We start from the raw sequence: 23,440 nt of genomic DNA on the forward strand, positions 1-23,440 counted from the left end.
AGAGTGATCCCGGGAGACTGCCTCGTCCGGCGAGGAGGAAGACTGCAGAGGTGCAGCCTGCATGTGTGCCCCCTCCTGGCGAAGGGTTGCACCCGCTGAGGTTCCCTCCAAGGGGTCCGACTCCTCGTCCGAGGAGTGATGCCAATGGGCCTTGTCCTGTGCTGAGGGCATGGACTGCACCCCCGATGATTGAATGGATTGGGGCCCCAGCCCCACCTGGATACTCCATGGGGTCCAATACGGCCATTGTTGTGGCCATTGTCCCTGGGCCCAACCCAGGGCCAACTGCGCCACAGGCTCTGACTGTCCCCCCTGGAAGACCCCGAAGCATCATCAGAGTCAGATCTGGACCAGCGGTGCCGTGTTCGACCTCGGTCCTGGGCGCCCTTCCGTGCCGGGGACGGCCCTCTCGACGCCTCCGACCTGGAGGACGATGAGGACTGCCTCCGTAACTGCAAGCAGTGCCGACGGGCGGGGGCACGCTCCAAAGAGCTAGAGGTACCAGAGCGTCGTCTCGGTACCGATGATTTCCGCTGTCTCTTGCCCTGAGGCTCCTCTTAAACAAGGGGAATAGTACTTGCTGTGAGCAAGGCTAGTTCCAGCAACCGTCACGAAACTGAGGGGGCATAGGGCCGGCAGCACCTCTCTACCAACTTTATTTCTACTACCCTCTACCAAATTTTTATCAGCAGTGATTTTATATTTACTTCTAGATCATTGATGAAAATGTTGAAAAGCATCAAGCCTAATCAAAAGGCTAAGTATATTACATCTATTGTCTATATTACTCTTCAGCGGTTCCCTTTCAGTAATTGCCTTTTACTGACTGGATGGGCTGTCTGTGTTTTGCCTCTGTTCCCTCTGATCTTCCTGTTTTGTCAAGGGTGCAATGTATATGTCAGTTTCTAGGCTGCATGCCTCCATGTGAATTTTCTCTTTTCTTCTTTGGTGCCATACAGGTTTTTCTAAGGTCCCTAAATTGCAATTGTTCCATCTTCCTCCACATCTATCCTATCGTTGTTCTCAACCTGATCTGGGTCATCCTTTGTGATCCATCCTACAGCATTTCTATTTCACTGAGACTTCACAGCTGGTGTTTGTCTTTCTACAATGGAAAGCTGCTTTGCACTTCATACGTACATAATAACCTTTTGGGGCTTTGATGGGGAAGATGTGCAGTGCTTCATCAACAAGAACCAATCTATGTCCCTGTTGAGGATTCTTTCTTCTAGTAGTATTTTCTCGTCTGGTTGGAAGCTTTCTTGGTCTGAGATCACTGCTGTCTTTCCACCCCAGGACCTGACCTGTAAGCTGCTCAATTGGGTCAATTGTCCCTGACTTCTGCATGGATCAGCTCAATCCACTGCTGTTCTAGCAGCCTCCACACAGAGCTTTCACACAAAGCTGGAACCTAACATTCTGTTCTAAAAAGCCTCTGTCCCTCTCCATACATACACAACATCCTACCAATAGCATCTGTACTGTATTTAGTCTAAAAGCTTTCAGGAATTTGCCCCACTAGCCATCTTTTGTTTACTGAACCACTTATATAAAAGAATACAAAAAGGAGCATACAGCCTGGTGGGATATCCCACATACAGATATAGTGCAAACACTTCACACTTGGCCATTTCATTCATTGTAAAAATCAGTGTCTCCTCCAAAGTAGGAAACACGCATCAGCTCTTCAAAATGAGTGCTGCAGCAAACTTGTGAAATCCCATCTGATACAAGAGATTTTTTTCATCTGCCCTAGTCTATGTAAGGAATTCAGCACCAAGAACAGCTCCCGGTCACACAGATGAAAAGATCATGAATATAATTAACTTGTTCTAATTAGTGTGACAGTGAACCATGATGAGTAGCTGCACATAAATATGAATTTTAGTTTTAAAAGAGTTTTTATATGTAATAAAGATAGTTAAGTGATCGTGGCTAAAAATCCAAGATGGCAGCCAGAGGGAATTAGAGATGAGAGAACCAAAATGGTGGCCTTAAAACAATTTGACCAATAGCAAGCAGGCAGGATGGAGTGAAATAAAGGTTACTTCAAAACCTGAAGGGAGGGGCCAGTCAGGCAAAAAGTGCAGGTTCTCATTCAGATCCGGCTTGATTGACAGATGTGTTTAACAGCTGTGACTGGTTTGTAACAGCAACCAATCAGAGAAGCTCAAAGATGACTGGTAGAATGGGTATGCTAATAGCTAGGACTGAAAGAGCCAATCAGAGAAGGTCAAAATCTATACATAGGGCATTTACTAAAGCATGTCAGCACTCTGCAAGTGGAAGACAGTGTGTGTGGAGCAAGTGGAAGGAATCAGCAAAAGATCAGTAGACAGAATGAAGCAGCAAAATTTTAGCTAAAAGAACAACTGAAATCACTGAAGAAAAAGAGGTGAGATCAAAAAAGTGGAAGCAGCCATAACACCACCTATGGCTACTTGATAGAGCAGAAGGACCATGGCTGAGCAGACTACCAACAAGCAAGCGTGATGACCTCAATGTAAGGAATGAATGTGTGTGCATGAGATAATGAAGCTGAATGCGTGCGTATGTGTATCATTTTATGCAGAGGTTTCAAGGTTTAAAAACTTGCAGTCAGCTTCCTACATGAGATTGATCACTTATGAAGAGTGTAACTATGTTAAGGTTTTTTCCCCTATTGTATGATATTGCAATATTGGTATACTTGTGTTATGGAGACTTTGTTGTTGCATTTATGATATTGCAGCACTGGGTATCAATGTGTATATGTGCCAAGAAAATTTTTCTTTTGAAGTATATCTTGTGAAAGAATTTCTTGCTTTTTAGATTCATTGTTAGGAAATATTGTTACAAAAGAGAGGTTCTTATGTTTTTGAAGAATTACTGCCTGAGCGTCAATCCTTTGAGCGGAAGGCTATATCCGTGTCCTCCCCAAAGTAAAGAGTCAGTCTGTTTTGGGGGAATTTCCCAATGGTAAGAGGGAAAACCCTGGTAAAACCCTCGCAATTCCATTAGAGCAGGCCACCTCCTGTTACCCACCAAACTGGACAAATTGATAAGCCAATTAGGGGTGTAGGCAGGCCAATGTGGTCAAATTTTGGGGTAATGTATCAGCTGACAAATACATGTGTGCTAGGATTATGTTCACATGACACAGATGTGCACATTACATCATCCTTCTGCTGCCCAGATGAACCTGTTCCTGTAAAGCAACAGGATGCTGTCTTTAACTTAGACAGGAACCAGGATCAGATTTGCACACAAATGATCAAACAGAATTTCAACATTTGCAGCCCTCATTTAGATTTCCTGTATCAGGGACTATAAAGAGAAGCACAGGTGTTAATACAAGAGATTTTTAAGCTGGTCTAATCCATGTAAGGAGTTCAGCACCAGAGATAGTATTTAACCACACAGCTGAAAAAGTAAGCAGAGGATAGAAAACGTGGATTTTATCAGTTCTGATTTAAATAACAAAGATGGTGACAATCATAATGATTAGGCATAAATAGAAAGTTAGTTTTAAGTTTACGGCTTTTGATAAGTAGTAAACAATGATAGTTTAGAGAAAATTTAGCTAGAAATCTAAAATGGTGGCCAATGTCATGCTGAGAGAGAGAAACAAAATGGAAGTGTTAAACTGACCAACAGCAGAAACGTAGACTAGGGTAAAATAAAGGTCACTCCTAATGCCTGCAGGGAGGGGTCAGTAGGCAGGAAGGAGGATCCAAAGCAAGTCCAAGTTTGAAGTAGCATATTGGACTGTTGATTAGTTGAAAATATTACCACTGGGTAAGGAAGATGCTGTTGATTGTCATTAAGAAAGCAACCAACCAGGAAAGGACAGAAAAATCATATACAAGGCAGAGGGCTGACAGGCTTGAGTGTCGGGTGATCCGAGGAGAAGACAGCAGCAGCAGAGAAGCAGAAGAGCAAGAGAAGACATCTAGGAGTAGCAGTGACAGCGGAACGCAACAACAGCAGTTTGATAGAGCAGAAGAAGCCCAGACGAAACAGAGGTATTTAACCAACAAGGAGACCGAGTATAATTCTTCTAAATATAAGGAATGTATGGGTATAACTGTAAATAAAGCTGGATGTTGCGTTTGAATGATCTCTTCTTACCCCACCTATTCTATGATTGCCTGATCAACACGCATACAATGTTAGTTTGTAGCAGTACTATTATGTCATAATAATATCACTGTATACATATGTATAAGGGAATTGTATGTTATACTGTAATTAGTTTGGTATTTTAATGCAACATTGCATTAAGGCTTTATACGTATGTATGCAGGATTTCTTTGTTATAAGATGAAACATTGTATGTTTATTATGCAGCACGGCAATTACATATTCATAACACTGTAATAGGTGCTAAGGAAATGTTACATTGTGTTATGAGTATTGCATTGCAATTTTATGGTTTATATTATTTGATTTTGCATTGCATTAGGTTATATAGTTTATGGAGTCTTGTATTGTCTTAAGCAGCTTATTCCATATGTAATCTTGAGCTGATTTTCAATTTAAAATCCAATTGTATTAGAATTTTAGTATTTAATAAAGAGACATTTTCAAAGAAATTACTGTCTGAGTGTCAATTCTTTGAGTGGAGGGCTGCATCCATGTCCTCTCATGGCTAAACAAAGGCAGGCAAGCCTAGGGAGTTCTCCAATTATTTAAATGGTAACCTCTGGTAAACCCTTATAAATCTCCTAAGGCGGACCACTTCCTATTACCTGCTTTTAGAATTAAGACTTGGATTGGTTCATTAATATAGCCAAGCCATTGTAGGATCTTGTGAGCCTTCCAAAGTTTAGTACAGTGTGTGTGTAGTAGGAGGAAAAAGATGGGAATGGTGGCAAAATTGAGACTTCTAAATGGTAATATCCCTTTTAAAGGTTTCTGGATTATGTTTTTCATCCTTCTATACTAACATGAACAGCCTGGCAGAGCAGAAATGTAAGAAGCTATACATCATTGTGGAAGCTCTAAAAGGAGAGGGGGAAAGCTGTATAACATCAGTCAGCCTGCAGCTAGTTGTATAAATAGCACTAAACAATTGTCTTTTTGTACAGAAATAGACAAATTTTCACTATGCTTGCTACCGATGATGATACTGCTTTTAAAGAGCAGGAATACCATCAACTTATTGTGCATACAAAGCTAGCAATCTTTGGTGACGGTTTCTCCAAAAGTAACATTTTGTTAAGGTGCTGCAGTAGTTTTCTCCACTTCTCTGGTTTCTTTCATGGTGGCACTGAAGTGCCGCCTTCCATCTAAATACAACATGGACTCTGAAATAACATGAAGAAAGGGAAGAGTATTAAAAGAAAATGTCAAAAACTGAATTAAAAACTCAGCCATGAGATTGTACTGGGAACTGCACAAGAGACCAAGATTGAGAACCAATCAGAAATACATTCGCAGTAATGGCAGGGTATAGAATAAATATAGTTTAGCATTAAGGGGTAGTTTGTGTTACATAACTAGTACTAGTGGTCTATTAAAAATTAAGTATGCTCCTCCAGCAGACAGAAAATAGGTCTTTCCCTTCCAAGGACAAAATTTTAATGTGATGCATTAAAATTGCCACTTACCACCATATGTTTTTGGGACAATCTGTGGTACTTCGCTTTCTGCCATAAACGTGAAATGAAAGACGTTGGTTGTGTTGTGCTCTCTGGTATCTGAATCATAAACCTCACTGTGTACTCTAACCTGGATATAGCTATTTTCTGTATAACAAACCTAGACAGAACAGGGGACACAATTATTATTTTATCATTTACGCTAAAGAAAGGGGACAAGACAGAAGAAGAGTTAATTCTACTTCCTGACACTGGAAGTGAGTTTCTCTTTCCTAACTCATTGTTCATTGCCCGTGACTGTTAATTAAGACCTCAAGCTGAATAAGCTTTGTGGCTGTTTGAAAAGATACCAACTCCTACCTGTGCAGAAAGCAGTAATAATGATCCAATCTCAACTGGTCTTTGAAACATGATATCATCTACAGCTACTACATAAGGTCTGGAACCTCTGGCGGAGGAAAAAAAAAGACACTTTGTATTCAAAAGCAGCAAAATGTATCTGAAACTGAGCTATATAAATACAAAAAACACTAAAAATTGTTAAAGAATAATTCCAGGGTGCGAAGAAGAAAACAAATATCCCGAGGGAACGCTGGCATAGAGAAGCAATACATGTACTCCTGCCACAGTACTGGCTCCCATCCTCTTCCACTACACCACGTACTATGTGGTAGAATCAAAACACAATCTTCTGACACTGTTGGCTTGTCTAGTCCTCTTCACTTAGGCCTCACTCCTGCAAAAGCTTACTCACATAATTAACTTTCAGTATGCATAGTCCCACAGACTGCAGTGGGGCTACTCATGTGCATAAAGTTAGGCACATTTATAAGTGTTTGCAGGATCGTGGCCCTAGTTAGGTTTCTAAGAGTAAGTGGCTATAAAATAAAAAACATAAGCCATTCATCATATCACAAATATGACACGATGTAATACCTACAAGTATCCATGTTTGACATTTTAGACAGTGTGAGTATCTCCAAGAGTTAGTGATAGTAGCACAGAAAGGCACTTTAAAATTAAAACAAAATTCCATCAATTACATATTTTCCCAAATACAGATTGTAAAATCTGAGCTCTAGAATTCTGGTATGCAAATTTAGAGTTCTTAGTGACAATGAAAAGTGTGTTCTGACCGATTAGGCTCAAGTTATAGCTAATGTCTCATGCTGTTAGAATAGCCATTTAAATATCCTTTTTATTCCAACTATACATAGTTTGTAAGTTGGTTTTCCCTACCCATCAGTAAACACACACAATTTATGGATTACTCAAATACTGCAAACCTCAAACTCACCCATAGCTGCAGGCAGCAGCCCATCCCAGCTCAAATGCTTTCCTCATAAGAAATCCCCCAAAAATTCTATTGAAAATGTTCCGTTCCTGCATTTAGAAAAAAATATCAAACTGGCAACAAGATGCATATACTCACACACCACAGTGGTAAAGCCCATCAGATTAATCTGTATTCTTATTTATGGAATTAAAAACAGTACCTGTAATGAGTACTTGGCAGCTATATTGCACAATTAAAACATATACAGAAGTCAAAATGACTCTGATGCTTACTTCTGAAGAGCTTACCACATTCAAAACATAAAATCAAAAAAACAAAATTGTGATCAGCCCATCTTAAACACTCTTTGCAGAATCTGTCAAGTGTTTTCAAGTTTGTATTTGCACTTCCGGAATTGTACATTTGCTGACCCCTGCAGATAAACCTTTGTAACTTTAGGGCTTGCATTGCAAAAATCTGTGAGCCTAGCTGGTATATTCAATGCTAATTTAAAAAGATTATTCATGGCGGACGAAAGGTGTTAAAACAATATGAACTGTTCAGTCAAAGTCTTGAGCACTCCAATTAGACTAACACTAATGGATACTGTCTCCTGAACACTACCCATTGCTCTCAGATGTCTGTGGAGGAATTTCTTTACATAAGAAACCTCTTCTGATAAATTAAAAGGAAGTGCTAATAGTCTTACATTTAGAAGGTAACTATATTTAAATGTCAGAACAAAAAAAAAATTGAGCCCAAGTTAAATGACTTAGATCCATCAACCTCAAAGATTAATGAGTTATTAATCAAAGTTATTGAGTTAAATAAAGATAATTCATAACTCATTCGTTATGTCTTTAGTACTCCTTTAAATACCTGAGGATGGCAGATCTCCAAGCTCTTAAGTTTTGCATCTTCCATCCACACCGAATTGGGTGGTAGCACACGACTCCGAAAACTTACAGTCCTGTAAAAACAAGTGGCTTTAGGCAATACACTCAATATCCAGCTATAACAGTACTCAACAAGTTACAACTGCAAAAACAGAAACCCTCGCCTTGTGTGTGCATGCATACCAAGCCGGGATTCAAATGGAAGTGCTAGTAACATATGCTGTTTCTGACAGACCTCAAAAACCATAATCAGTCAGTGTCATTCTTGATTAATGCAAGTGTCTAGTCCAAGGCCCCAATCCTTCAAACATGTATGCTCATATTTAACTTTAAGTGCATCATTTTAGTGGGACTGCTCACATGAGTGAAATTAGACCCCAGTGCTCAAAATGCTTATGCATGTACTTAAGGTGGAACCATTGATCTTAAGACCATAAAAACTTCTTTCAATCCTCCTGACTTGAAGTGTATAACTAGCGAAAACAAAAAAAACCAAAGCCCACTCAAAAAAACATTCTACACTTCCTAAGCAAGTCCTTCACCTTTTTTATTAGGGCAGTGGTTTTTAACCATTGGTCCGTGGACCCATGGGCGTCCACATACTATGTCTAAGATTTCCAAAGGGGTCTGCACCTGCATTTGAATTTTTTAGGGTTCTGCAAATGAAAAAAGGTTGAAAACCACTGGATTAGGATATAAGAAGATACAAGATGCCAGATGAATTAATCACAGACAAATAGTTTAAGATTTGCAAATTTGCCTACGGGATTATACATATATCTGCTAATTTTAAATGGAAGATATCTAAAGCCACTAAGCAGTCTTGAAAATTTCAACTACATAACTAATTTTAAGAAATATACATTGTGAATTATCAGAATAAATAAGAGCTCTTCTAATGTTATTATCAGAATAAATAAGAGCTCTTCTAATGTTATTTCTATAGACCTTACAGGATTTTCTGGTGTACTGTTATTCCTGTTTTTTGTTAATAAAGCTTTAGTTCAAGACTGTGTGAGTGCATGTGTCTAACTCTGAAACTACTCCTTCAGAAAGCTTAAAGATATCATGCATACAGGGGGATTTAAAAAACAAAACAAAACTAGAAATACAAATGGTAATAAAATGTTTCCCTTACCCTTTTTATTTTTCCCTTTCCTCCTTTCTCTCACTTCATACTCTAAATATAAGATAATTTCTGTATCTTACTTTGACTTTTTCTGTCTTTTCAGAGTCTGATTTCACTTCAGATTAAAAATATTACTAATTGTACAAAAATTATATTTTCAGCTTTCTTTTGCATATATTAGCATCCCTTTACTTCTTAATCTTTTCTAATTCTGCCAATTTTCACCCATTTTATTTTAAGTGATGGGATGTGGAAGCAAAAAGTATCTGCATTCCTTCTAGTCATCTGCCCTTACACATCCAACTGCCACATTACCATCCCTTCTTGAAAGTTATTAATTCCTCCCCTCTTGCCTTGTGTCCAGTGTATTAAGGAATATGTTATGAACAATGGTTCTTTCTTCTGCAGTAGGAGCCATTTTCAGTAAGGATGCAGTGCTGAAATCAACTCTCCTTATCTTGTTCACTAAAGAAAAAAATTCATAAAACACAAAGACTGATCATCATCATTTGGTTTGAACTGCTTTACAAAGGAGTCAACTCCTTTTAAAATTCATCACCAAACTAAGTAATTTTTGTATTCAGAGTCAGACTATATCAGAAATTTGCTTTTAATATTTGTCTACATTAAAGAAAAAATATAGGTTGTAATCTGCCCAACTGAAGTCAATGGGAGTTTTCCAAACGGACTTCACTGAGGCTAGGATTTCACCCATACATTTTGTTTAAATGCTTTATTTTGAAATGGTCACTTAGCTGGGTGTGCCAATAGAATTTGTCCATTTTTTAAACACAGCAATGTACTGGAGACCCATCATTCACATACTAGGATATTCATTTAACCACTACAGAGTGATGAATACTAAAGAATGCAAAGGAACTAATAGAATGTGTGACATTTCTACTTTTTGTATTATTGGCAGTATATACTCTAAATATTTATTGAAGATACCATAGGACATTTTGAGAAAAAGAAAGGTTTTAAAAGGCTTCTGGTGCTTTATTTCTGTTCACCTTTAAAAATAAACAAAACAAGGGACTTTAATAACAGAATGTAATGTGCCATTAGCAAGGATTTGTGCCTTATGTTGTTGTTTTTTTTCAAGTTGGCTTTATCGTGACAAGTTCCAAGGGTCCTGATGCTACAATCCATCCCTCATATCTCCCTCAATAGTGTTTCTGCGGTTCAGTTAGTTAGCTGCTCATGCATCTGGATTTCCCCACAAACTTGTGTGGTTATTGTGTATATGGCACAAAGAACCAAATATATGAGGACACGAGTTATGATTAAACCAGTTATGGCGGCTCACAATTTTTCAGATTTTAACTAAGTTGTCTATTTGAGCTCATTTTGAATAGTTTTGAACTCCTCTAAAACTCCTCTGAAACTTTAAATCAAAAAGTCCCCAAGGATGAGGTAAAGAAAGAAAAATCAGTCATACATAGTACATGCTGCCACAAACCCCAAAGATTTACCATGCACATACAGAAAACTAACAAGGATTTGCTCTGTACTTTATGTCTTGTGCAGTGGAATATATTTAGGATATAAAGGAACAGACCAACTAGTTATTTCTGGGTGCCCAAACTGACGCACCTTAAAGGGCTCAATTTTCAGAAGGTATTGAACACCCAATTGTTGAAAATCAGGCCCCTCTAAAGTGTTAAATTAGTCATCCAAAGATTAAAGCACCGAAAACTGAAGTCAATAGGATTTATGTGCACACTTAATGTTAAGCACGTGCTTAAATGCTGTCCTGAATAGAGGCTTTAATGGGTAAGATATTATGTGATTCAGCTTAAATAGTATAGCCTCAGTGTGCCACAGTCCACTATGGAGGCAACACAAGATGCAGCAGTTCAGGAAGTATGATTTATTTAATTAACATACATACCGTTTCCTTACTCTGAGATAGTTATTCAGCACTTCTGAAGTAGTACAATACTATATTCAAATTGATATGGTCTAGATATGATTTAGATATGGTCTAACGCAAAACCCTGTATCTGAACTCCAAATAATTTGATGTGAGGGGGAAAATGTGTTTCAAAATCAGATTCAAAAGTCATGGTTTAGAGTCATCTCCAGGTACTACCAGGTATGTGGGGGGCGGAAGAAAATTTGATCTTAAATAAATTAAGAGTAATGCTTGCTAGTAGAATTTCTGAACTCTGCTCTCTCTGAGTTACTGCAATGAATCTAATACAGTGTTTTCCACTACCATAAGGTATACAGGAAGTATTACTTACATTCTCCTTTCTTGTAGATTTCTTCCTCCTCCGGCCCCTCAGGAATTAATGGATTAACAAATGCTGGCCTATGGATATGAATTATTTTAAAAGTGATATGCTTTAGAAAAATTTGTCATGTAAATGCACAGGGGGGAGATCAATAGGTACTCTTTCATTTTTGTTTACATACAACCTAAGAGAGAATGACATAGCTTTATCAGATAAGATTACATCTGGTGACACTAGAAGGTCACCAACTGGCTTCATTGCTCAGCAGATCTCAAACTGCTAACAGCTTTCTAGTATAATTTTAGTATAATTAAAATTGAGTATAATAAAATTCTAGTATAATTAAAAATGAGTCTTCATTGCATTTATACTTCTTAAAGAGATAAATGATGACCAAAACTTTCATACAAGAAATGACTGCAGACTGAAACGATTTAAAAGTATAGTAAATTCAAGCTGTGATATAGGATTGTCTAAAATAATTAAATGAAATAACTTATAAAAAGTCTCTCTGCAAATGAAAGAGCACAGTGCTGGATGTAGCAACTCTTCTCCCATAATATATTCATTTTGGCGATGGCCTTATCAGCAACCAAAAGCGGTTTACCACACATACGGCTTACCAAATAAGAACATAAGAAGCTGCCTACAGTCCAATTAAATTGTTTATTGCACTGCATAAATCTACAATGCCTAATTATATAGATCAAATTCACATACAAATCTTTTGCAAAGCAAGAGGACTGTTTAATTTTAAGAGCCCTCCCTTTCCATAATTTGGAGACGTTAACGTGACAATTTAAGAACAAAAGTATGTTCAGACTAAATATAAAGATACATATATGCTATGTTTACATCATGCTAGATTGCTGAGACAGCTTCTCTCTGGTCCCCATCCTTGAAGGAGGCTGCTGGCAGCGCATTCTCTCCTTCTCCTTGGTCTGCCAGAGCCCAGATTTGCTAACTTTCCAGGCATGCATGCAGAAGGTTTTGCCTTCTGTTCTCTCACTATAGAGGAGGGAGCTGGGCTGAGGTGGTCTTTTTATATTATTTTGTGTGTTTTATTCTTTGGGATAGTTACCCAGATCTGAAGTTAGGAAGGATGGTACAGTGATTAGAGAAGTAGCCTAGAACTTGGGTCGCCCATGGCCAATTCCTGCTCTGCCACAGCCATCCTGTTTGATCTCAATAAAGTCACTTATTCTCTCTGTACCTCACTTCCCTGTCTGTAAAATGGAGGTAACAGCACTTCCTACCACAGAGGGGTATTGTGATATTAAACACAATAAAGACCGTAAGGTGCTCAGATACTATGGCAACAGGACCCATTTAATTACTTTGGATAGATATTTTATAAACTTGAAGAAATAAACATGTTACCGTATTACCATGTCAAGGACACGGAATTATTTTATCACAAAAATATGTTTCTGTTATTACACACACAAAAAGTAGTTAAACCTATTATGAATAGAGAGATTTAAGATTTTTGTAAATTGCAAACTAAAAAGGAAAGAAGTAGAAGTTTTAATTAAACCTCCCAGAGCAATGCTAATGCCTTATAAGCCAAAAGAGAAAATGATCAGTTTGTTTACTTTGCTTGGTCATTTAAAACAATGTGTAGAAAGTAAAATCAGCAAGATGGGGAAATGTAAATCAGAATTTTAAAATTCTTCAGAATCATTAACAGTCCCAGTTATTAGCTCCACAAGTTTTGGGTCCTCTAAGGAAGTCCCAGCGTTTTCAGTATGGTATTAAAGTTATATTTGAGATTGACCATTTACAAGTTGATGATCAGCCCTTCCCTCCCTTGATACATGGACCAATTAATTCTCATGATTACAGGGAATAATCCTAGTGGGTTCCAAATGAATCTTTCTTCTGGAATGTTAATCAGGTCTACTGTTTAAATTCAGGGAAAACCCATTTCTAGAAATTGGTCAAATGCCGATTGTACTTTGAAAACTACCAATAGTACTATATACAGCTCTGAGAAGCTCAAGCTCTCCCCAAAAAGAGACTGAAAATACACTGCCTATTTCCTAACAACAAAAAGACAAGTATATCATTTATTTATAACTAAAGCAAATATAAAAGTTAAGAGCATTTGCCACTTTCCAACAACAACAATCTGGATTAAGTGATATTCCCAAAGTTCCATACAGATAAATTACCTCTTGTTTTCTGGATCACGGGCCACCATGACAAAGGTTGCATCTAACACAGGACTATAAGCATTGTCATGTAACTAAAACAGAAGAAACAAATCCAGTTTTAATCTCTACAAAAGTGACATTGTTTAACAGGCCACCCAGTTCATACTAATAATGCAGTTAAGATGTTGTTTGCTTTCATATTATTTCAACACTTTCCAGTTCTCTTGCAAGGGACCTAAAACAAGAGAAGTGCTTGACATAATATTCTATTTCAGCAAAACTGCAATGCAACTATTCAGCAGTGATGCAGGTTACACAATTAGTATTAAAAAACATGGCAATTACTCTATTTACCAATTAGTTCCCACTTCCATTCCCAAACAACCCCATGGAAAAATACCACAACAACCCATTATCACTACAGACTTGTCTACCGAATTCCAGCACAGAGAGGAATGACACACTCAGCAACAGATAATCCCTTATCTACTAACAGTTCAACAGTACAGACATTAGTTTTTAAGAGGTAAACTGGATCAAAATCAGAGGTTTTTTGTATTTGTTTTTCTAGAGTGTAGATATTTAAGGATGTATTTTGAACAATTCAATTGCCACATTAGTATTTTTAATGGAGTTGGATAAATAATTGTGAATAATATATAATATTCATTGGCAGCTTTTCACTGAATAATTACTAATAAATAATTTAGCCAGGCTATATTTTTTGTAGACCAATTGTACTCCACTTTGTACCTGGAGAATCTTATTTCATCACAGTCCTTCATTTGTTCCAGTAACTTTCATAAATTGTGTTTTACAATGCTAAAAAGTTAAGTTATTTTACAGACTAGAAGATATCAATAAACACCTTGGAAATTGGTCTGAAAACAATGAGATGACATTCAATAAAGGCAAGAGCAAAGGACTACATTTAGGAAGAAATAAAAATCAAATGCACAGCTACAAAATGGGGAATAACTGGCCAGACAGTAGGGCTGCTGAAAAGGATCTGTGGGGTTGTAATGGATCACAAAATGAATACAAGTCAACATTGTGATGCACTTGCAAAAACGGTTAATATCATTCATGAGGGTATTAACAGGAGTGCCATATATAAGACTTGGGAAGTAATTGTCCCGCTTGACTTGGCACTGTGAGGCCTCAGATGGACTATTGTGTCCAGTTTGGGGCTCCACACTTTAAGAAAGATGTGGACAAACTGGAGAGAATCTAGAGAAGAGCAACAAAAATTATACGGTTTACAAAACCTGGACCTACGAGGAAAGGTTAAAAAACTGAGCATGTTTAGTCTTGAGAAAAGAAGGCTGAGGGGGTGGGACCCGATAATAGTTTTCAAATATACCAAGGGCTGTTATAAAGAAATGAAATACACTACCTGTCTCATCCACATAGATTCAGAGGCTTCAAAGCCAGATGAGACCATCATGATCATCCAGTCAGACCTCCTGCACATTTCAGGCTAAACCTCACCCACCAATTCCTGAAATAGGCCCATAACCTCTGGCCAAGTTATGAACTCCTCAAATCTTGATTTAAAGACCTCAAGTTACACAGAATCCACCATTTCCTCTAGTTCAAACTAGCAGGTGACTTGTGCCCCACACGGCAGAGGAGACAAAAAAAAAAACTCATGGTCTCTGCCAATCTGACCTGGGGGAAAATTCTCTCCTGACCCCAAATATGGTAATCATCTAGACCCTGAGCACGTGGGAAAGACACCTGAGAAAGAATTTTCTGTAGTATCTCAGAGTTCTTCCCCTCTAGCGTCCCATCTCCAGACACTGGAGATATTTGCTAACAGCAGTTGCGGACAGGCCATGGGCCATTGTAGCCAATTTCATCATATCATCCCCGCCATAATTTTACCAAGTTCAGTTTTAAAACAAGTTAGGATTTTTGCCCCCATTACTTCCCTTGGAAAGCTGTTCCAGATCGTCACACCTCTAACAGCTAGAAACCATCTAATTTCAAGCCTAAATTTATTGATAGCCAGTTTATATCCCTTTGTTCTTGTGCCAACATTGGCCCTTAATTTAAATAACTATTCTCCCTTCCTGGGCTGTTATAAAGAGGATGGTGATCAATTGTTCTCCATGTCCACAGACGGTAGGACAAGAAGTAATTGGCTTAATATGAAGAAAGAGAGATTTACGTTAGATATCAGGAAAAACTTCCTAAGGATGTAAGGATAGTTACACTCTGGAACAAGCTTCTAAGGGAGGCTGTAGAATTCCCATCATTGGAGGTTTTTAAGAATGGTTAGACAAACACCTGCCAGGGATGGTCTAGATCAGTGTTTCTCAATTAAATTTGGCCACGGAACCCTTTTGAACTCGATAAATAACTGCGGAACCCCCCAAACTCTTAACAGTATTTTTACATATGGGGCCAAAATAAATGTTGAAATAAGCAAATTATATACAAACAACTAGGTCAGCATTTCTCAATTAAATTACACTTACACTCGATGCCCTCCGCCAAAAAATCCGGGACATCTTCCCTTTTTCGGCGGCACAGCGGCGAACAGCTGCTCTCGGCACGGCGGCGAACAGCTGCTCGCGGAACCCTGACAGGGTTCCCGCGGAACCCTGGGGTTTCGCGGAACACCAATTGAGAAACACTGGTCTAGATTTACGTGGTCCTGCCCCAATGCAGGGGGGTGGACTAGATGATCTCTTGAAGTCCATTCCAGCCCTAAATTTCTAGGATGTCCTATTTCAATATCAATTCTAAATGCTGGCATTCTAATTTGGGCATCTTCTGATGTTAAAATACAGAAGAAAACATTTTCAGAAAGAAAGGAGGACCCTTTGTTTGAGAAGAAAAGCAGGGTTTAGGATCTGCCATGCGGCATCAGACCAATGGTCCACCCTGTCTTCAACAGTACCAGATACTTCAATGGAAGATATAAAACACCTACCATAAACAATAATGCTTTAAGGAGGAGAGAATAGGGAGGTATATTCCTAATCTTAAATTGTGAAACATGGGGGTTGTAGCCTTTCTAAAATATTTACCCTCAGTGTAATTTAGGTTTCTAAGGTTATCACTCATAATTCCTTCTGAGATGTCCAAGATATCTTGGAAGAAATTAAGAGAGGTTTCCTCTATAGAAAAAACAGAGGTTACTTACACCAGCCTGAAGCATGTGCATCTTCACTTCCATTGAGGTCTTCCCAACCCAGGAAACATTTCCAGTGAATTTGATATCACAATCTGGGTATATGACCTTCTTGCACAAATCTAGAACATACGTGACAGTGTGTTACAGCAGAATAACTGAAGTTTAGTATTTAAAAATCCAGGCTTTGGATTCTCTAAGGCCACTTCACACTGTGTATGCAGCACAAAGTGGACCTAAAGCAGTCAGAGATGGCCAGCCAATATTGCACCCACTGCAGGGCAACTCTCTGCAGATGGAGGCAGCTCAACCAGCTTCTATACCAGCCAATCCTCCCAATAGCAGGTCTTGGCAGCACACAGAAGGAAGCAGAATGACAGACCACAGTAAAGTTCCACTACACCCCATCTTCCACTAGTGTAAGTTTCCTTCCCTGAGGATCCCTAAGCCCCTGTAAACTTGCTCCAGGCACACAGACTCAAAATGCAGCTCTGACTTGGTAAAGAATCAGGGCTATGGTATTTTCTGTTCACATAGCAAATTTATTCTGTTGCAGTTACCTGATATTAAATCAAGATTAGCTCTGGTTTAGAATCACCAGCAATGGACTCTCAAACACACAGTTAGTGTCACTTTTCAGCAGCAAGTCATCATAATTGCCAATTACAATTAATCTGTTTTTAAAAATGGTTTAATAGATTTGTATATAGTAAGAAGGAAAGACCTCCGCTCTATTCCCAGCTCTGCTAGTAGGTTGCTGGGTGACGCTGGGCAAGTCACTTCACCTCTTTGTCCCTCAGTTTCTCCATTTATACAATGAGGATAATGATACTGACATCCTTTGTAAAGCACTTTGAGATCTACAGATGGAAAGTGCTCTATAAAGCTAACTATTTTTTTTAAAGTACCATTATTGTGCTCGGTTATGTATTGTACAAAATCAAAGCGGAGTCATACTACTATAAACTTTTTCCTTGGATCTTGGCAGACAAGCAACACTAGCCTATCAATATCTCAGAGACTGACTTGATTGATGAAAAATTGAATACAGATATGTGTGAAAAATGAAATATTCACATTTTGGAAGGAAAGGCATCAGAAAAGGCAGAATAGTATCTAAGAAAAAATGCAAAGTATCAGAATTAATTAAAAACAACTTTATGTAAACAGAGAAGGAAGAAATCAGTTTCTGCTGGAGATAAGCTGTTAATCACTAAGTGTTCAAAGAATAGACCACCATTTTTTTAATTGATCAAATGACCACTTACCGATTTTATCCACCAGGGCTGTAACTATGGATAAAGGAGATCTCTGAGGAGCTTCATGCTTGGTGTGAGTGTAACAAATGAGAACTGTGGATAAATAAAGAAGATGATCTATTCTCCGTATATTTTAAAAGGAATTTTAAAGTGTGGAACAAGCTTCACAATGTAGCCCTGGCGATACATAATGTAGGACTCATGTACAGTTGAAACAAAACTGAGGAAAAACAAGACTATATTCTGAAAGATAAATAACTAAAGTAATTATTCTGCATACAATACTTTATTCACTATCACCCAGAATGTCATGTATGTTAATATGGTCTGATCATGCAAGTGCATTTAAGTATACCAACTCCTTAGATCAATTACACATTGCACTTGATCTTTTTTTAGTATTTATACAGTATAAAGATTTTTGTATGGAGATTTTTGTAACTGAGGGTATACATACACTATCAAAAAAAAAGTGTGTTCTTAACACAGGTTAGAGTTAATATAGCATTAACTCAGGTTAGCAGCTCAAGTTCATCCCCAGGCTCCCCTATAAGCTTTAACTCAAGCTGCTAACCCAAGTTAAAAGCCAAGTTTCCATGACTTCACTGCTATTTTAACCTGAGACAGCTAGCCCACAGTTAAGAACACAGCCTTTTTTGCTGTATGGACATAATCTAAACATATTTGCTTGCACTTTAAGTGGGGATCAATGGAAAAGAAGCACTGAACATAGGGAGAAATTTCTCTACCCTCCCAGAAAATGTGAGAGAACATGCACAATCTTCACTTGCTTCTGTCAAATCTGCCAAGAACACCACATCACTGAAAAACCTTGAACTTATCAGTCATGGCATGAGCATGATCAGCAAAGGTCTGGTTGTGATACAAGGATGGGTCATGGCCAAGTGACAAATAACAGTCTGGAAGGCCCTCACATAGCTCATTTGCAAGATTCATAGTCAGGTGACATTGAAAAAAAACCAAAACCCCACTACATCATCAAGGCAAATCCCAAAGATATGTAGCCTCCTTGCAGATCGAGTGCCAGGCAGATTGATCTCTAGCTAGGCCTGTAAAGCAGTCTGTCTGGATATTCAGTTTGTCCCCATCACTAGTGATCTTATTGCACCTCTAAAGCTTTGGGTGCCATAGCAATCACCAGCCAAGTAGCAGCATTCCTTGGTACATATGCTTCATAATTCGTTGGTCTTCCATCCTAACAACATGTCTGAACAAAGAAAGCTGTCAAAACTGAATCAGTGCTGATGGAGACTATTGCTGGGTTCAGCTACAAATATCCTCATTGCTAATATTGTCCTGACACTTAACATGGAGCAGCTAATGAAGATGAGAATCAACAACAATCTTGTGCTTTTCAGCCTTCATCACCACCTGTTTCCTTGCCATACCACAGATTTGGTATAACCGTGGTTCTACAAAGCCATGATTTCATAGCTAGCTTGATGTCACAACATCTCTCACAGAGGCCACTGAAGGGCCTGGAACATGGGCAGCTGCTGCCCTATTAGCATCCACATCTTTCAGACATCCTACAGCACTGTCTAGAACGCTGCCCAAGTATTTGACAGTTGCCACTTGCTTGATATCCCATCCAGACAGGTTAATACTGAGCAATTTGTAATCTGGAGTTGGAAGCTGCTTGATGGTAATGTCCTCGGACTTAGACCATTGTGCACTGCTTCTTGCTGCTGCACTCATTTTCAGATTGCTGGAGCAACCTGTCAGATCAAAGGGTGGCCATTGTACTTACATTCAGTGCCCAATGGCATTGCAGAGTTGGTGGGTAACTAATGACTTATCAGTGTGCAATTCCATACTGGCTGTGGACATTTTACCAAGGCCAACATGAAGCTGCAGATAATTTTTTACCAGCAACTGCAGACAATCCTTAATTAAATTCCAAGAAAAGATGTCCTCATGATCCCGGTCATCTTTAATGGGAAGGTAGGAAAGGATGACACCTGGGCAAATATGCTCAGAAAGTTTGGTATCAGGCAGAAGAACAGAATGGGCAGCAATGACTGGAATCTGCAACTGCCAAGAACATGGTGATTGTTGACTCACCCATCTGTCACTTAACAATTAACAAGCAGACCTGGTCCAACCAGATGGTTTCACTAGGACTGTTATTGATTGTGTCCTTATTAACAACCTTTGATAGCCAATGGTCATGAATGTATGAGTTCGCAGAGATGCTAATCTGCATACTGACCATTGGCTTCTGCTGATAAAAGCACGCCTCTGACCTCAACAACAGCCAACTAATGGGCTGAAATTAATCTGATTCAACTCAAAGCTCTTACAAGAGCTGAGCTTTCACACAGCTTTTTGTTCTGAACTGCTCGAGGCCATCAAAACATTGGAGACTGAAATCTCACTTCTTTTGGCATGGTTTCAAAACACTACATCTTCACATGAAAATTGCTTCCCACAGCTATGAACATTATATAACTGGGCTGTGACATGTCCATGCCTAGGGTGGCTATCTGAAAATGGCAAGGTCAAGGCAGGCTGCAAAAGGAGAGCAGATTCTCCCAAACTGGTGGCTAACATTGCAGTAAATTCACCAACCAGTCACAAACAGTGCTTCTGATCCCCGATGCTGGTTATCAAGAAGCTAAAAACAAGAAGCTAGGCAGCCCCCTTATTGTATTTCAGTCTTAGGCACCCAATCAACCACTAGGTCCAGTAAAAGGATAAGTTATTAAAATGCTATTCCCTTTACCAAAAAGGTTCTCCTGATCCCCAACGGGTCAGCTACATTGCCAGATCAATATACAGTTGGACCTTACCCAAAACACCACACTACCAGTCAATTCTTTAATAACTAAAACTAAAGATTTATTATAAAAGGAAAGAAACAAATAATAAGAGATGTTAAATTGGTCAAAGCAATCAGATAAATACAAATGACTTTAAAGTCGATACATATCATTCTCAATAGAATTGTGGAGTTTGCAGGCTAGTACGGTCCCTCTAGTGTACATCCAGTACCTGGATAGGTCTCAGTCTTTTGTTTCACAACTTCAGTTGCAGAGGAGTCAATCCAGAGGTAGGAAGCAGGAATGAAAACAATATGGATGTGGTGCAGATGCCTTTTATAGTCTCTCAAATTGCCATGTGGCTTCAGCACATGGCATGAAAAAGCCTCAGAGAGAGTCCCCTGTCCATAGATCATGTTTTTACGTGTCCTGGTGACTCAAAGTGTAGCCCTGGCTTCTCTCCCGGAGCTCATTCTACCTTCGAGTTCCCTTAATGTGCTATTAAGCAGGCTGAGTGCTGCTGCCATCCTGTCTGGGCTGTCACTGAGAAACACATCACAAGATGAAATGCCGATGTATGATACATATTTAGAATTTAACACTGATACATATATATAAATGTGCTTATCAATTTTAGTGAGTATAACCTTTCCAGCAGTATGTGACATGGTATATCTCATAAGAATTATTGTAATGTTTAAATATTGATGTTAGATAATATCATAAATGGTCCCCCTACTCCAGACAGCCTCACATGGGTATATAATCTTTAAACACTAGGCAAAATGGATACAAATACAGCAGTTGTCTGGTATCATTTTGAGTGCAAAAATGTTCCCACACTTCTATCAGAAACAAATTATTATTAGCTGCAAAACGAAAGACTAGGATCTCAATGTCTTTAAAGACTGGATATGAATGATCCAGCACAGAAAGCAATAAGTGCTTCAATGCTGGTTTGTAAAAGAAAGGTCTGCTTGAAAGGCTTCTTCTTCTGAAACTCAGAACCACCTACTGCCTCTAGAGGAAGTTCAGAGACTGCTATCTATGTGTTCTTGCTCCCATGCCAAACAACTCTTATTTCTCCCCCACTAAACAAATTTGTACTAACAGCCCCATTACCTCTTCCATATTTTCAACTTTCTCTTCAGACAAAACTACCTTCCTTCCCTGCTGTTTTTAAAAGAGAAAAACATGCAGTTTAATATGAATTTCTATACCCTGCCTCCTTCCTTTTCCACCCTGCCATAATTCAAGTATCCGACACAGAAAAACATCTCTGATTCTCTTTCATTAATCTCTCTAGAAACCAGGAATTGCCCTATCAAATCAGACTAGTGTGACATCCAGTCCTGGTACTGGCCACCCTTGGGGACAGGATACTGATGCTTCATGGAAAGTGTAAAATGCCCGTAAATGGACCTCCATTATCTGTTCCCGAGATAATTTTTTCCCCCTAATTCCAGGCAGTTACTGGTTAGTTTGTGCCCTGAAACGTGAGGGACTCTCTCTCCTAATTTTATTTCCTGCATAATGTAACTGTAGATTTTTCTCCACATAAATGTCTAAATCTTTATTTAATCCTACTAAGATCTGGTATTCAATGACATCTAGTTCCACATGACATCTAGTTCCACAGATTATGTATTGTGTAAAAAGTATCTCCTTTTGCAACACATTTAAAATGGATAATTCAGTTTTATTGGGTACTCTCTTGTTCTTATATTAACAGAAAAGGTACAAAGCATCCTTAGTTCTGATCATCTCAGATTTTCCTGTTGCGCCCATCTTTACAAAGCCAGACCAGATCTAGAACTGAGTATCTTTCTCAATGGACATCGTTTGAAACACAAATCCCACCCAGTCTCTCTCAGAGTAGCCCTAGATGTTACTCCCACGTATCTTAGCCACCTGAAGAAAACTGTTAAGGTGAGGGCGCATAACAACCTTCTAGGCAAATTGGCCAGTACTTTATGAGGAACAAATGCTCAAACGCTCTGATATTTGGTTTAGCCCTCTATTATTCTGCAGCAGAATACTGTGGTACAGTCTGGCTCCATTTCTCACATTAAGTTGGCTGACACACAACCACAGTCAACCAGGCACATCGTAACTGAGACAATTCAACTAACACCAGCTACCCATATTAAGCAACATCACTCCTCCACACATAATGAGGATGCTACAGACAGAATGGTTGATTAGGTCAAACCCGAGCCTGACACTATACACAGACCCCTTCAATACCCAAGAGCACGTTTGCTGTGATGGAACCCACTGTGGACCTACTTGCCCTGCCCAGATTTCTGTTTGATGTCCAAGTGTAAGGTCTGAGGCCTTGTTTTTTGGCTAAGTTTAGGCCTTGTTCTTGGGATAAGCAGTAGCAGCCATATTAGCAGAGACAGTAGCCATAAGCTAAGTAACATATAGTCACATCTTCACATTCTTGAAATTACATCAAGACAATGTTGTATCAAGCTGTTAAGAGGGTACTACTGTCCTAATAGTACCTACCACCACCAGATAAAGATATATATCTTAAAAGGTGTAAAGAAAACTTTGTTTAATAGAATTCTGTCTGGCCTGGAATCACTTTTTAATAGTTGTGATTGTGAAATCTACACTTATTGTTTTGTCTTTATGGAACACAATTCTATATTGTTTATCTGAATGATTTCTGTCTGGTTCTTGATTGTTTCATAACTAGGTGTGAAATATTTAAATCAATTAAGGTGGTTGGGCATGATTAGTCAATGAATTATTTTGCAATATGATTGATTAAGGTATAGCTAAGCAGGACTCAAATTTCACTATATAAACTGAGGTCCAAAAAGTAGTTCTTTGAAACCTAGCTCCAGGACACAGCCCAAGAAGATCAGAACTGCCAGACCTCAACACCACGCCAACTGTATTTACAAAAGCTGGAATCCTCAGATGAGCTAATCCTGATTGGCCTGCAAAAGTTTGTCTGCCTTCT

General features: G+C 38.8%; 1 protein-coding gene across 5 annotated transcripts in view; it reads right to left on the reverse strand.

The window, feature by feature from the left end:
* Positions 1-650: 650 nt before the first annotated feature.
* Positions 651-23,440, reverse strand: part of ACOT9 (acyl-CoA thioesterase 9) — a 39,922-nt gene continuing 17,132 nt past the window's right edge. For 3 of the 5 annotated variants that reach the window (XM_067545037.1, XM_067545035.1, XM_067545038.1), the window contains 10 exons: positions 17,690-17,773; positions 16,434-16,543; positions 13,298-13,371; positions 11,133-11,200; positions 9,237-9,348; positions 7,738-7,828; positions 6,880-6,965; positions 5,943-6,030; positions 5,592-5,742; positions 651-5,288 (listed from right to left, as the gene is read on the reverse strand). In XM_067545037.1, the coding sequence (XP_067401138.1) occupies positions 5,200-5,288; positions 5,592-5,742; positions 5,943-6,030; positions 6,880-6,965; positions 7,738-7,828; positions 9,237-9,348; positions 11,133-11,200; positions 13,298-13,371; positions 16,434-16,543; positions 17,690-17,773 (953 nt within the window). In that variant the 3' untranslated portion in view covers positions 651-5,199. Of the gene's footprint in view, positions 5,289-5,591; positions 5,743-5,942; positions 6,031-6,879; positions 6,966-7,737; positions 7,829-9,236; positions 9,349-11,132; positions 11,201-13,297; positions 13,372-16,433; positions 16,544-17,689; positions 17,774-20,695; positions 21,007-21,585; positions 21,622-23,440 lie in introns of those variants that run through there. The other 2 variants (XM_067545040.1, XM_067545039.1) reach the window with 2 other exon arrangements.

The sequence above is a fragment of the Emydura macquarii genome, unplaced genomic scaffold, assembly GCF_026122565.2.
Source record: "Emydura macquarii macquarii isolate MOO-44397 ecotype Brisbane River unplaced genomic scaffold, CSIRO-AGI_Emac_v2 contig_1043, whole genome shotgun sequence".
Taxonomy (NCBI): domain Eukaryota; kingdom Metazoa; phylum Chordata; order Testudines; family Chelidae; genus Emydura; species Emydura macquarii.